General features: G+C 45.6%; 1 protein-coding gene across 1 annotated transcript; it reads left to right on the top strand.

Annotated features, from left to right (window-relative positions):
- Positions 1 to 3,053: 3,053 nt before the first annotated feature.
- Positions 3,054 to 11,422, top strand: LOC309527518 (uncharacterized protein; the record flags this gene model as incomplete). Its single annotated transcript, XM_082214344.1, has 5 exons — positions 3,054 to 4,091; positions 5,790 to 5,903; positions 6,241 to 6,333; positions 6,845 to 6,933; positions 11,225 to 11,422. Exons 1-5 carry the CDS (start codon positions 3,251 to 3,253, stop codon positions 11,420 to 11,422), a joined length of 1,335 nt encoding a protein of 444 aa, XP_082070470.1. The 5' UTR covers positions 3,054 to 3,250.
- Positions 11,423 to 15,329: the final 3,907 nt, after the last annotated feature.

The following is a 15,329-nucleotide window of genomic DNA, read 5'->3' as shown; positions in this document are numbered from 1 at the left end:
CTCCACAACTCCCACAACTGAATCAACTACAATGCCAGAAACTACCAAGCCCGAAACCTCTCCAACTACACTTACACCAACAACGTTAGATACAAGTAGCCTTACAACAACGATGGACTCCACAACTGAATCAACTACAATGCCAGAAACTACCACGCTCGAGACCATTCCAACTACACTTACACCAACAATTTTAGATACAAGTAGCGCTACAACAACGATGGACTCCACAACTCCAACAACTGATTCAACTACAGTGCCGGAAACTACCACGCCCGAAACCTCTCCAACTACAGTTACTACAACAACGTTAGATACAAGTAGCCTTACAACAACGATGGACTCCACAACTGAATCAACTACAATGCCAGAAACTACCACGCTCGAGACCATTCCAACTACACTTACACCAACAACTTTAGATACAAGTAGCGCTACAACAACGATGGACTCCACAACTCCAACAACTGATTCAACTACAGTGCCGGAAACTACCACGCCCGAAACCTCTCCAACTACAGTTACTACAACAACTTTAGATACTAGTAGCCCTACAACAACGATGGACTCCACAACTCCCAAAACTGAATCAACTACAGTGCCGGAAACTACCACGCCCGAAACCTCTCCAACTACAGTTACTACAACAACTTTAGATACTAGTAGCCCTACAACAACGATGGACTCCACAACTCCCACAACTGAATCAACTACAATGCCAGAAACTACCACGCTCGAAACCTCTCCAACTACACTTACACCAACAACTTTAGATACAAGTAGCCCTACAACAACGATGGACTCCACAACTCCCACAACTGAATCAACTACAGTGCCGGAAACTACCACGCTCGAAACCTCTCCAACTACACTTACACCAACAACTTTAGATACAAGTAGCCCTACAACAAAGATGGAATCCACATCTCCCACAACTGAATCAACTACAATGCCAGAAACTACCAAGCCCGAAACCTCTCCAACTACACTGACACCAACGACTTTAGATACTAGTAGTGCCACAACAACGATGGACTCCACAACTCCCACAACTGAATCAACTACAATGCCAGAAACTACCGCGCTCGAAACCTCTCCAACTACACTTACACCAACAACTTTAGATACAAGTATCCCTACAACAAAGATGGAATCCACAATTCCCCCAACTGAATCAACAATGATGCCAGAAATTACCAAGCCTGAAACCTCTCCAACTACACTGACACCAACGACTTTAGATACTAGTAGTGCCACAACAACAGTGGACTCCACAACTCCCACAACTGAATCAACTACAATGCCAGAAACTACCAAGCCCGAAACCTCTCCAACTACAGTTACGACAACAACTTTAGATAGTAGTAGGCCAATAACAACAATGGACTCCACAACTCCCACAACTGAATCAACTACAGTGCCGGAAACTACCACGCCCGAAACCTCTCCAACTACAGTTACTACAACAACTTTAGATACTAGTAGCCCTACAACAACGATGGACTCCACAACTCCCACAACTGAATCAACTACAATGCCAGAAACTACCGCGCTCGAAACCTCTCCAACTACACTTACACCAACAACTTTAGATACAAGTAGCGCTACAACAACGATGGACTCCACAACTCCCACAACTGAATCAACTACAATGCCAGAAACTACCACGCTCGAAACCTCTCCAACTACACTTACACCAACAACTTTAGATACAAGTAGCCCTACAACAAAGACGGAATCCACATCTCCCACAACTGAATCAACTACAATGCCAGAAACTACCAAGCCCGAAACCTCTCCAACTACACTGACACCAACGACTTTAGATACTAGTAGTGCCACAACAACGATGGACTCCACAACTCCCACAACTGAATCAACTACAATACCAGAAACTACCGCGCTCGAAACCTCTCCAACTACACTTACACCAACAACTTTAGATACAAGTAGCGCTACAACAACGATGGACTCCACAACTCCCACAACTGAATCAACTACAATGCCAGAAACTACCACGCTCGAAACCTCTCCAACTACACTTACACCAACAACTTTAGATACAAGTAGCCCTACAACAAAGATGGAATCCACATCTCCCACAACTGAATCAACTACAGTGCCGGAAACTACCAGGCCCGAAACCTCTCCAACTACACTTACACCAACGACTTTAGATACTAGTAGTGCCACAACAACGATGAACTCCACAACTCCCACAACTGAATCAACTACAATGCCAGAAACTACCAAGCCCGAAACCATTCCAACTACACTTACACCAACTTTAGATACAAGTAGCCCTACAACAAAGATGGAATCCACAATTCCCACAACTGAATCAACTACAATGCCAGAAACTATCACGCTCGAAAACTCTCCAACTACACTTACACCAACAACATTAAATACAAGTAGCCCTACAACAAAGATGGAATCCACAATTCCCACAACTGAATCAACAATGATGCCAGAAACTACCAAGCCTGATACCTCTCCAACTACACTTACACCAACATCTTTAGATACAAGTAGCCCTACAACAAAGATGGAATTCATATCTCCCACAACTGAATCAACTACAATGCCAGAAACTACCAAGCCTGAAACCTCTCCAACTACACTGACATCGACGACTTTAGATACTAGTAGCGCTACAACAAAGATGGACTCCACAACTCCAACAACTGAATCAACTACAATGCCAGAAACTACCAAGCCTGAAACCTCTCCAACTACACCTACACCAACAACTTTAGATAGTAGTAGCCCTACAACAACCATGGACTCCACAACTCCCACAACTCAATCAACTACAATGCCAGAAATTACCAAGCTCGAAACCTCTCCAACTACAATTACTACAACAACTTTAGATAGTAGTAGCCCTGCAGCAAAGGTAGACTCCACAACTCACACACCTGAATCAACTGCAATGCCAGAAACCAGCAAGCCCAAAACCTTCCCAAGTACAATTACACCAACTACTTTAGATACAAGTACCCCTACAACAAAGGAGGAATACACAGCTCCCAAATCTGCCTCCACTACAATTCCAGAAGCCACCACTGCTGAAACCACCCCAACTACAGTCATTCTGACAACTGAAGTTAACAGTAGTGCTGCAACCAATTTGGCTTCATCAACTCTAAAATTTGAATCCACTACAATCCCTGAAACTACCACTTTTAGAACCTCCCCAACTACAGTCATATCAACAACTGAGGCACGTAGTTCTACTACAGCAACAATGAACTCTACAAGTCCCAAATCTGAATCCACTGTAATTCCAGTAGCTACCAGCTCTAAAACCTCCCCAACTACAGTTATACCTACCACTTTAGATATTAGTATCACTACAACAAAGGTGGACTCCATAAGTCCCAAATTGGAATCTACTACAACACCAGAAACTACCACCCCTGAAACCTCTCCAGGTACAGTCCTATCAAGAACTGATGCAAGCAGTACTACTACAGCAATGATGGACTCCACAAGTCTCAGATCTGAATCCACTGCAACGCCAGAAATTACCATTCCTGAAACCTCTCCAACTACAGTCGCACAGACCATTTTAGATAGTACTACAGCTACAATGAAGATGGAGTCCACAACTCCCAAACTGGAATCTACTACAATGCTTGAAACTGCCCCTGTTACAGTAATAGGAAGAACTGAAGCTAGCAGTGGTGCTTCAACAGTTTTGGAGTCCACAACTCCCCCATCTGAATCCACAATACCTGAAACAACCACTTCCAAAACATCCCCAAGTACCGTCATAACAACAACTGCAGTTGGTAGTATTGCTACAACAAAGTCAACAACTCCCAAATCTGAGCCCACCACTACACCTGAAGCAAGCAACCCTGAAACCTCTGCAGCTAGTACGAGTAGTACTTTTACAACAGGGTTAGACTCAACAGTGACTGAAAGAACCTCTCCTGAAGCCTCTACCACTACCGTTATATCATCAACTGTACTTAGCCGTTCTGCTACAACAGAATTGGGATCAGCAACTCCCTCATCTGACTCCACCACAAGACCTGATGCAACCTCTCCTCAAGCCACAAGTACCTCAGTGCTGACAACAGGTTAGAGTTTGTTTTGTTTATTCAACATAACTTTGCTTTGCTTGCTCATGACCTAGCCTTCAAGGGTTAGTGTCTGAAAGATGTTTTGACTCACCAAAACGGAGGCTGCTGTTGGGCTAGCTCCAGGTGGTAGGAGGGATGCAGTGAATATAAGGGGAGCGCAATAAACTCCCTTGTCATGGTTGGAGCATTATCTGGTTAAGTTTGGACTAATGGTTGGACCATTATCTGGTTAAGTTTGGACTAAAGGTGGCATCTCCACCTGTGAAAGGTGGTGGCCTGTTCAGATTGCCTGTCCTTGGAGACTGATGGAACCTGATGTGTTCCAGAATGCTCTGGGGGATTTTCCAAAGCTGAAAGATGGTGATCTTGTCAAAGCCCTTATCTTCTTATATGGTGAGTAGAAATGGACAGTTGACATGATCCCTCCAGCGTTTTGGAGCCTGAGCAGCTCTTTGGTAATCTGAGGGGCTTCGGACTATGAAACAAGCTGGATGAAGACTGGAGAGCAGGTGGGACAAGTCACGCCGTAAGCTGACCTAACACTGGTAAGAACACACAATAGTGTCTACCATGTGGCAGTGTGGGCTGTGAAAAAGGCACATTTTGCAGCTCGCATGGCGTCCTCTAGAAGCTGGCTGGCGGACAGTCCAGCAGCTACTGACTCCCAGTGTGAGGAAGGGACCTTTGGAGCCCTTGAAGACCCACTGTGACTATCTGGCTACTTTGAGGATAAAATTGCTCGACTTCAGAGAGATGTTGACTCTCCATTTGTTGCAGCTCTGATTGAAGTACCCGGTACTGCAATCAATGATGTTTTGTAATATTAGTTTTGCCTTATGTGGGCTAAGCTGTGGCGGCAGTGCATCCGACCATGTGCTCCCTTGACCCCTGTCCCTCCTGGCTTACCAAATTTAGCAGAGCAAGGCTGACTGGTTGGATCCAGAGTGTGGTTAATGCTTCGCTGAGTGAAGAGGTGGTCCCTGCTGCATTGAAAGAGGCAGTGGTGTGACTGCTCCTAAAGAAACCAACTCTGAGCCCTTTAGCTATTGGTCCATTGCCAAGGTGATGGAGAAAGCCATGGTGGGGTAGCTGCAGGCATCCTTGGATGACACAGATTATCTAGATGCATTCCAGTATGGATTCAGGGTTAGCTATGGAACTGAGTCGGCTTTGGTCGACCTGATGGATAACCTCTGCAGAGAGTAGGACAGTGGAGGTGCAACCTTGTTCCTGCTTCTTGATCCCTCGTTGGCTTTTGATACCATCGACCATGGTATACTCCTGGACCGGTTCTAGGGAATGGGAATTAGGGGGCACTGCATTACAGTGGTTCCAAGCCTACCATCAGGACCAAGTCCAGAGAGTTGTAGCGTTGGGGTTTCTTTCTGTCCTCTGGCAGCCGTGTTATGGGGTGACCTTATCTCCAGTGCTATCTGATATCTACATGAAGCCATTGAGAGTGGTCATTAGGAGTTTTGGGGCAAGGTGCCATCAGTACGCTGATGACAGGTCTGTTTCTCCAGACATCTGAATCAGGAGACACTTGCAGTCCCTGGGCCACTGCCTGGACACAGTGGTGAAATGGATGAGGAAAAATCAAAGCAGATCACTTTACACTGTATATGACTAATTCAGATTACCCTACTATTACTATTACTATTACTTCTACTCCTATGACTATTTTTATTTCTCAAGTTCAAACCACCTTTGGCAGTGTTCCTACAACAGAGCTGAAATCAGCAACTCCCCTGTCGGAATCCACAACACCATCTGCTGAAGCCACGCCAAGCACTCTTACACTAACAACAGGTAAGAATTGTTGTTTCTTAAATATTTCTTTCTTATGATCCTATACCTCAGACAAGAGTACCTAAAAAAATCCCAAAATAAAATGGATCAAACAAGTCCATTTCAAGCTTCATATATGTAAGCAAGTAAGTTTTCACCTGTTCACCATCCAAGCTACTACTGCTTTTGTGGCCAGAAACAAGACCTCCTGTTGTGTTACTACCACAACCATGCCAGAAATAGCATTTTTTGGCAGGCACAACAAGGATGATACCGTGTTGAAGAGCTGGGGAACACATTCAATGAGCACAACAGAACGCACAGCAGAAATTAACATGGCAATACATTTGTTCAACAGCTGGAACTGCCCCCACTGGAACATCTGGTGCCAATGGTGTGTCTACCACAAAATCATCATCAGCAACGTCTCAGTCAGCTATCACTACTGCTGGTAAGTTTATTTCATTCAAGTATATTGTCAAACAGTGACAGTGTTCTCAAAGCTACCAGCATGAGTTTGTCCAAACTGCGGGAGGCAGTGGAAGACAGGAGTGCCTGGCGTGCTCTGGTCCATGGGGTCATGAAGAGTCGGACACGACTAAACGACAACAATATTGTCACACGCTGCCCCAATCTCTGAGCGGTGTGAGATTCCAGGGGTGCTTACCCAGGGTTAGTGTTTTCTTTTGGAAACGAGGCACAGCGGAGACTGTGGTGTCTTTAGGATATATGGTTTATTTACATTTATATACAACCTGAGCCTATGATGGAGGGGTTGCGAGCATCACACTCCAAGCAGGTCTTGCTTTCTCCATAGGCACAGCCCTGGATTCAAACAGAAATCAGCCATCGGGCCTTGCCTACTGCTGGGCGTATCCCAGTCATATCTAGGCACATTCCTTATCTCCAGCTACTTCAAAGACACTTTTTATTTATGCTTTCTCTTTTCTTCAACCCAGCAGGAAATAAATTCCCACAATGGGCTCTTCCTCTCCTCCTCGGCCCAGCCGTTGTGCTTTGTGTTGTGCTCCTGATGTGCATCGGATGCATGGTAAGGGTGGGGGAAGTTGCCATCTACAGAAGATGCTGTGGTGGGCATGAGGGACCGGGATACGTCAGAGGAATATGGGAGGGTGTTAGAGAGTCAAAGTTTCTTTTTCTTTTTCTTTCTTTTTTTTAAATCATATTTATTAAAGTTTCCAGAAATATAGAAATACAAAGAAAAAAGAAAAAGAAAAAAAGATACTTGAAACCTTACTTTCATTGCCTACTTTCTGGGACTCCCCCCCCTCCCCCTCCCAACTGTATTCCCCTTTCATTAATTTGGTTCTACAAGCTCTCACTCCCAATTTGGAACTTAATTTGTTTAACCCACTATCCAAATTGAATTGTACAAATCTTACCACCGTCCCACATCATTAACAAGAAAAGAAAAAAGATTTCCCCCAAGATCCACCCCAGTTCCTTCCACGAATTCCCTTTTTTAAACACGTCCAATCAAAATAAAATGACATACATCAGTTATATAAAGAAATAGAAAATAAAAGATATAAAAAGATTCAAAAGATGGTTACACAGCCTTTGGATTCCAAATCTCCCCCCCCTTCCCCGGTTTGAATTCCCCATGTCCGTCAGTCTATTTGTTATCAGCCTGGAGATCTCAAGTCATGGCCAAATTTCTCCCCAATTCCATCTTGCCGGTTTTCTTCAAATTTATTAATTTTAATAATATTTAACTTCAAACGTCCAATCTAACAGAGGCCTTTCATTTCCTTGATCTTTACCACTCCTCCCATTGTTCTTTCCGTGTCGTAGTCAGTTCTTTGTTCTTCTTTTCCTCACTTTCTCAGGTTTCTTGTCCTGTTCAGCTGCTAAAACGTTCTAATTCAGAAATCTGGTATCTCTACAGAGGTTTGTTATTCAGGAACAAAAACTTACGTCCAGTCCCTTCCTTTCTTCAATAGAAAATTCTATTGTCTCCTTTAATGTAAATACCTCTGTAGACAAAATACTATTTCAGTTTTGCAGCTTTCCCAGAAGATAACAAGTCCTGTGCGAATCCCGGAGTATTTTTCCACTTACGACCGTTCTTGTAATGTCCCGAAACCCCTCTAGGGCAGTGTTTCCCAACCTTTTTTGGGCAAAGGCACACTTGTTTCATGAAAAAAATCTCGAGGCACACCACCATGCCAGATGGGGAAAGGTCACTTTTTACTTATGTAAAAAAAAAAAAAAAAATAGTAACAGCATAGAAGGTAATGGTTAGGCTAGCATCCCTCTTCCAAATATGCTAGGTTTTTATTTGCAGGGACTGTTCTACATGGGAAAGCATTCAGCACTGTCATTCTCCCATCTGCCATCTGAATTGGTACTATTCTGGGTCAACTTACTCTGCTGCATGTGTAGATGAAAATGGCACCAAGTGTGGGGTTTTTTGGCCCTCTCTGAAGTGCTTCTCTGCAAGATATGGTAGGGTGTGTTACACAAGTAAACACTTGGAGGGTATGATAAAGAGAGCATTCCAAGAGTGACTTGGGATGCTATGAAGATGCTGCAAAAGTGGGCATGTGATTATTGCACGCCTTAAGCTAATGCTGAATACCCAAGAGTGTACAACTGGACTGCTGAATCCTAACTGGGTGTACTGAAAAGATGCTGGATGAGACCTGCAAAAGCAGCGTTATTAAAAGCAGCTTTCCCTTTGAACATCTCTTTGTTCAAAGTGCATCTGAAAGCCTAATGACCCACTGGTTCCTTAGCAGTGAGCTTTAATGCAAGGATTTTGATGTTAATCCATGGATCAGATGCGTGTGTGTGGATAATCACATTGTTGGACAGTCCTTTCTGCCTGTTGGCCGTTAGCCAACGACCCCCTCCTCCGCCTGAATGAAATGTGCCCCGTGGGAGCGTTGGGACATCAGAACCACGAGTTATAGTTATAGGCACGTCCCAGGGCGAAGCAGGTTTGGAGGGAGGGGGGTGCCTAAGAAACCATCGACGGGGTTGGCGAGGCGGCGTTCAGACGGGGCTGCAAACAGCAGCTGTGTAGCCTGGCCATAGGAAAGGCGAGGAGCTCCTTTTATTTCCTCCCTCACAGCTGATTCCCCTCTCTCCCGCCACCAGATTGTGAAAAGGCTCGGAATTCAGCCTGAGGAAAACCCCAAGTCCCCACATTTCTAGTTTCCCGCACCCTTTAAAGGGCGATACGAGCCCCAAGGCAGGCAGGCAGAGCTGGGAAGGGGGTTTCCAGGGGACACGGCAGCTCCTCGAAAGGCTTCTCTCAGCTGCGCTCAATCCTCCTCGGAGAGGATTTCCCCTCCGGTCCCATGCGTTCGTTTGGGGCATCGCTCCGGCTGCTCCCTCTCCCGCCGCGCAGGAGCGATGCCTCTCTCTGGCTCTCCCTCCGCGCAGGCTGAGGGAGGGAGGGAGGTGCGCGTGTGACCCGTCTCTGCTGGGAGACCAAACCCAGCGAGGCAGAGTCGCGCGGAGGCGCCCAGGCAGCGCTGCCGGCTGCGAGGAGGAGCGCCAGGCAGCAGCAGGAGGCGCGGCCTCTCCTCGCCGCCGCCGCCCCGCCTCTCGCCGCCCGACTCGCCCGCCTCCCTCCAGGCAACATCTCGCGGCACACGAGGCAACGTCTCACGGCACACTCGTGTGCCGCGGAACACCGGTTGGGAAACACTGCTCTAGGGGGATTGTAGTAACTTTGTATCCTCTAATCCAAAAGTCAAGTTGTTGTTCCTTATTTTCCGACAGTTTATATCCATATTGTAACAAATTGTAACAAAATTAACCAGCAAAGTCCTCATATCAAAGTCCTCTTTATATTCTCCAGCTTTGACAGGTACTTTGACAGCTGTCAAAGTCTCCGTCTCTCTTCACCAGGCTCTGCGAATCGCCCCGGTTCCCAGGGGGGGGGTTGCATTTTCCTTCTCACCCTCCACTCTTCTCCTCCAGCACAGTTCTTATAATTTCCCATCATGGAATTAATGATTTTTATCAAGAGTATACTTCTCTTTCGACCTTGGTTACCCAGTCCTTGTTTTGGAATGTTTACAATAGGGGGGGGATTGACTTCCTTTTTAGCTCACCCCCGCTCGTGCCAAATCCGAAAAAAAATCCTTTTTTTTTCTCCTTTTGAACCCGGTTTCCCAATTACTCACGGGTTGTTGTTAATAGTCCAAATTTCCAATGGAAGAAGTCAGCGCTCTCCGTCGAATGGCATGCGGCTGCGCTCGGCAGGGAAAGCAGAGGACTCAAAGCACCACGCCGCTCCCCAGCACCCGATCCGAAGCCTTTAAAAAGGCTCCTTCACGAGTCGGGAGGGCGCTAATGGTGCCAGCCGAGTCACCCATGTCCACGGGCTCCGTGCCCGTGGTTTTTAAGGGTCCCCGTGTCACCGGCGCGGTAAGACCCAGCCCCTGCCGAGCAGACTCCCTTCGGAGCTCGGAGGGAGTCCGCCATTCGGCGATGGCGCCAACCCGGAAGTCCTCGAGAGTCAAAGTTTCTTTTTCACCCATATGGTGCAGCTCCAGCTAGAAAAAGCCAAAGTTCCCAGACAAAAAGACATCTGGTGAAAGTTGTCTTGGGTAACAGCTATATTCATTTCATTTCATTTCATTTCAATTTATGCATAGATAATACAGTGGTACCTCAGGTTAAGAACTTAATTCATTCTGGAGGTCCGTTCTTAACCTGAAACTGTTCTTAACCTGAGGTACCACTTTAGCTAATGGGGCCTCCCGCTGCTGCCACACAATTTCTGTTCTCATCCTGAAGCAAAGTTCTTAACCCGAGGTACTATTTCTGGGTTAGCGGAGTCTGTAAGCTGAAGCGTCTGTAAGCTGAAGCGTCTGTAAGCTGAAGCGTCTGTAAGCTGAAGCGTCTGTAATGCGAGGTACCACTGTACATATATACATACATACATACATATATACACACACTGCCCATCTGGTTGGGTTTCCCCAGCCACTTTGGGTTGCTGCCAACAAAATATTAAAAATACAATAAAACAGCAAACATTTTTTTTAAAAAAAATCCCTAAACAGGGCTGCTTTCAGATGTCTCCTAAAGGTCAGATAGTTGTTCATTTCCTTGTCATTTGCTGGGATGGCGTTCCACAGGGCGGGTGCCACTACCAAAAAGGCCCTCTGCCTGCTTCCCTGTAACCTCACTTCTCGCAGTGAGGGAACCGCCAGAAGGACCTCGGAGCTGGACCTCAGTGTCCGGGCTGGATAATGGGGGTGGAGATGCTCCTTCAGGTATACTGGGCTATCACCAGTGTTGACCGATTCCTGTTTGTCCTCTGGCTCACTCTCCCTTCCTTGTGTTGCGATCTCTTGCAGGTCATCTACTGCCTGCAGAATCCTGTGTCTGGGTCTTACAACATATACCAAACCCACTTTATGCGCCGGAGCATCCAAGATTTCAGCTGGAGGAGGAGGAACAGCCAACAGAGGGTTCAGGCGTCCCTGGATTGTGAAGATATCAGCCAGCAATTCCAGCCAACAATTGTTGGTTCCAACAATTATGGCTTCTTATAGCAAGGGTCTCTGATGTCTTCCTGGCACACTTTCTGTGCTGACTTGGTTAAACCTTCAGTATCAGGTGATAATTTATTGAGAAGCTCTTATGGTTAGCAATACCCCCAACACACATATTTTTTATTATTGTTATTTATTGAGAAAATCGGTGCTGCTCGGAACAGCAATTGGTTCCAGCTGCTAACAAGCAGTGGCAACTACCTCTAGGTGGCAGCAGTGAGAAAGATGTAAGTGCTAAAAGGGCTGGCTTCCAACGGAGAAAGACTTAAGGTATTTTTGTTAATGTAGGGGATATAATAACCGATTCTGCAATGTTTGTATTACACATTCAGGTCTGTATATCACTGTGTATTGTGCATAAGTTAAAGAGCTTTAGAAGGTTATTTCATGGGAAGCAGTGTCCACACGGCTTCCCGAATAAGGAGTAAATCCCCATGGGAAATTGTTGCATGCTTAAGGTTTGGGATATTTGGTTTCTCAGACATCAGTACCACATAGCATTTGCATAGTGCATTTTAAGTGGTTTGCATGTTTTATCCTGGTAGTAGTCCTGCTGCAGGTAGGTCAGTATTATTAGCCCCATTTTGCAGATGGGGGAGCAGGGACTGAGGCTGCAGGAGCTGTGGCTAAGGTGAGATTTGTGCTGGGGACCCACCAGCGCAGACCTCACATATTGTGGTACAGTGGTGCCCCACAAGACGAATGCCTCGCAAGACGAAAAACTCGCTAGACGAAAGGGTTTTGCGTTTTTTGAGTCGTTCCGCAAGACGAATTTCCCTATGGGCTTGCTTCGCAAGACAAAACGTCTTGCGAGTTCTTGCAAGTTTGTTTCCTTTTTCTTAAAGCCGCTAAGCCGCTAAGCCGTTAATAGCCGCTAAGCCGCTAATAGCCGCTAATCCGCTAATCCGCTAATAGCCGTGCTTCGCAAGACAAAAGAGACTCGCGGAACGGATTAATTTCGTCTTGCGAGGCACCACTGTGCTATAATAAACTAGTTCTCATGTGTCGAGAGCAGGGGTAGGCAGCCTAAGGCCCGGGGACCAGATGCGGCCCAATCGCCTTCTGAATCCGGCCCACGGACGGTCCAGGAATCAGCGTGTTTTTACATGAGTAGACTGTGTGCTTTGATTTAAAAGGCATCTCTGGGTTATTTGTGGGGCATAGGAATTCGTTCTCCCCCCAAAAAAAATATAGTCCAGCCCACCACAAGGTCTGAGGGATGGTGGAGCAGCCCACGACTGAAAAAGGTTGCTGACCCCTGGTCTATTGGGTTCTGTTTATGTACTAATAGTCTAGACTCCATTCCCTGGGTAATCTGATCCAAACCTTTGAAGTACTGAACAATACCATCTTACTGGGACTTAGTTTGAAGTCCATTGCACCATTGCCGGAAATCAGCCTCCATTGAACCTAGTGGGGCTTGCCTCTATGGTAAAAATGCACTCTTAAGGACATATCTTTCTGACAAAAATCATTTTAAAATATAGTATTTTAACATTTTCTCAATTTGGGCAGTTCATGAGGCATAGACTAGAGGCGTTGTTCATTTTGGCAGAACTGGGAACTGCACTAAACAAGTATTAGCTAACGATTTCTCTGTGAGTTGTAGTTTTTCTGTGTTTCCATTTATTGTAAAGTCTTGGGGTGGGAAATCAAAGCAGCAAAAATAAATAATTTGGTTCTTTCATTTGTCTAAGTTCTACTGGCTCTGCCTTAATATCCCGTCAAAAATAGGCACTAGCTTGTAAATTCCAGTTGTATACATTATAGAATACATAGAAAGAAAATGTGTACCCTGCCCCACTCCGCGATCTTGTCTTGCATGGAACTGCTGCTCAAAATACACAATTTTGGTCCATTATTCCAGTGATGGAATCCATCATTTCAGTGATGGAAGCACGGCACACGCAATTATCATATTAATAACAACTGAAACATCAAAGCCCCATCACAGCTAACGTTAGTCATAATTAATCCCCAGTGAAATCAATGGAAGACATTAGCAATATCTAAAGCCCCAGTGGGATATGTATGCTTACTTGTATATAAGTCCCACAGAGTTCAGTGGCTCTTCCTTCCAAACAAATATGGATCAGGGCCAAATACTGAAATTCTGATATCGAAGAATGAAAGAATATTCAGCAGATGTTGAAGGCCTGGAGATTATTCACACCTGAAAATTACAAAGGAGAAATTTGAGGAGAATTTGTGGGGGCAGTTTCATTTCATTTCAGTCTCTGGCTCGCTAGAGTACTGTTGTCCAGTTTAGCTTAATGTGGCTGAAATAACTGCATCAAGATCAGCTTCACAGGGGATGATCAAATGAAATAAGGACGTGCTTTGCTAGCAAATGCACATTTTTTGTTTCTACTCTGCCTGTTCCTAGTCACTTCCTGTTGTGACTCCTAGTCCCAAGTATTTCAGCCCCCCAGCACCTGAACCCAGGAGACACACGTGACCTCACTTCCCACCCTAACTAATTCCACCTTGTGTTTGTAGCCAGCCTGGTGACAGAGCAGGACAAGTAAGTGCAAATCCACATTACAGAAAAAGAAGAATTTCTTGCTAGGGTGTCACTAAAGTCAAGTTATGAGGATGCCAGACACTTTGCAAATGGTTTACAAACAAGGAAAGAATGTATTATTTAGAAGGCGGCACCCATGACCTCAATACGTCATTAGAACGGGGCTAGGTAACATGTAGTCCTCTAGATGTTTGTATTTTTATTCAAAGCGGTTTTACTCGAGTAGACTTACTGAAATTAATGGGACTGACCTGGCAATGTTCATTAACTTGTATGTATTTTTATTTTATTTCATAAAACTTATACACTGCTTGATTGTTACAAAAAAAAAAATCCTCAGAGGTTTACAAAAAGATAAAACCATAAAATGGGGGGGGGGGTTTACAATGCATTAAAACAAACAATAAGTTAAAATGCTAAAGCAGATTAAAATTCACATCAGCATTTCTAAGCATCTGGGTAGGCTTGTCTAAACAATAATGTTCTTAAAGGTAAAGTATCCCCTGACTGTTAGGTTCAGTTGCAGACGACTCTGGGGTTGCGGTGCTCATCTCGCTTTATTGGCCGAGGGAGCCGGCGTACAGCTTCCGGGTCATGTGGTCAGCATGACTAAGCCGCTTCTGGTGAAACAGAGCAGCACACGGAAATGCCGTTTACCTTCCCGCCAGAGCAGTACCTATTTATCTACTTGCACTTTGGCGTGCTTTCAAACTGCTAGGTTGACAGGAGCAGGGACCGAGCAACGGGAGCTCACCCTGTCGCAGGGATTCGAACCGGCGACCTTCTGATCGGCAAGTCCTAGGCTCTGTGGTTTAACCCACAGCACCACCCGCGTCCCTTAGCAGGCGCTAAATGCTAGTGGACCTACTCTGAGCAAAATGTGGATGAGTACTACTCAAAGGAATCAAATCCTACAAAATCCTGGGAGAATAAGTCCATCGTCATTCCTCTGTGGAATCCTAACCATGTTATAATCCTAACCAGTTTGTGCCTCAAGAGGAAGGGAATTCCATAGTCAGGGTGCTGCTACAGAGAAGGCCCTGTCATGCAGTGAGCTGTACCTGCAGGTGGGGCAAGGAGATTCCCCTGCCCGCACGCCTGCCTGACCTCCCCACCTGAGCAGGCTGTTATGAGGGAAAGGGTCTCCATCCTACAGGGGTCTAGGAAGGGGGGCAGGGGGCGAGCCGCCCCGGGTGCCATCATGGAGGGGGGTGACAAATTATCAAGGAAGAAGTACTGCCCTACTAGGGTGGTTCATAAAAAACTTTTGTGTGTGTGAAAATGCCTGCTCCAAAGGTCTTATCTTACTACACATGGGATTATATAGCTATATCTGAAATTTCATGCATATCAGTTAATATCTTGACCCTCCTCCATGAAAAT

Source organism: Podarcis vaucheri, assembly GCF_965113315.1.
Source record: "Podarcis vaucheri genome assembly, chromosome: 2".
NCBI lineage: Eukaryota > Metazoa > Chordata > Lepidosauria > Squamata > Lacertidae > Podarcis > Podarcis vaucheri.
The sequence above is the reverse complement of the archived record's forward strand: the minus strand, read 5'-3'. Positions and strand labels throughout refer to the sequence as shown.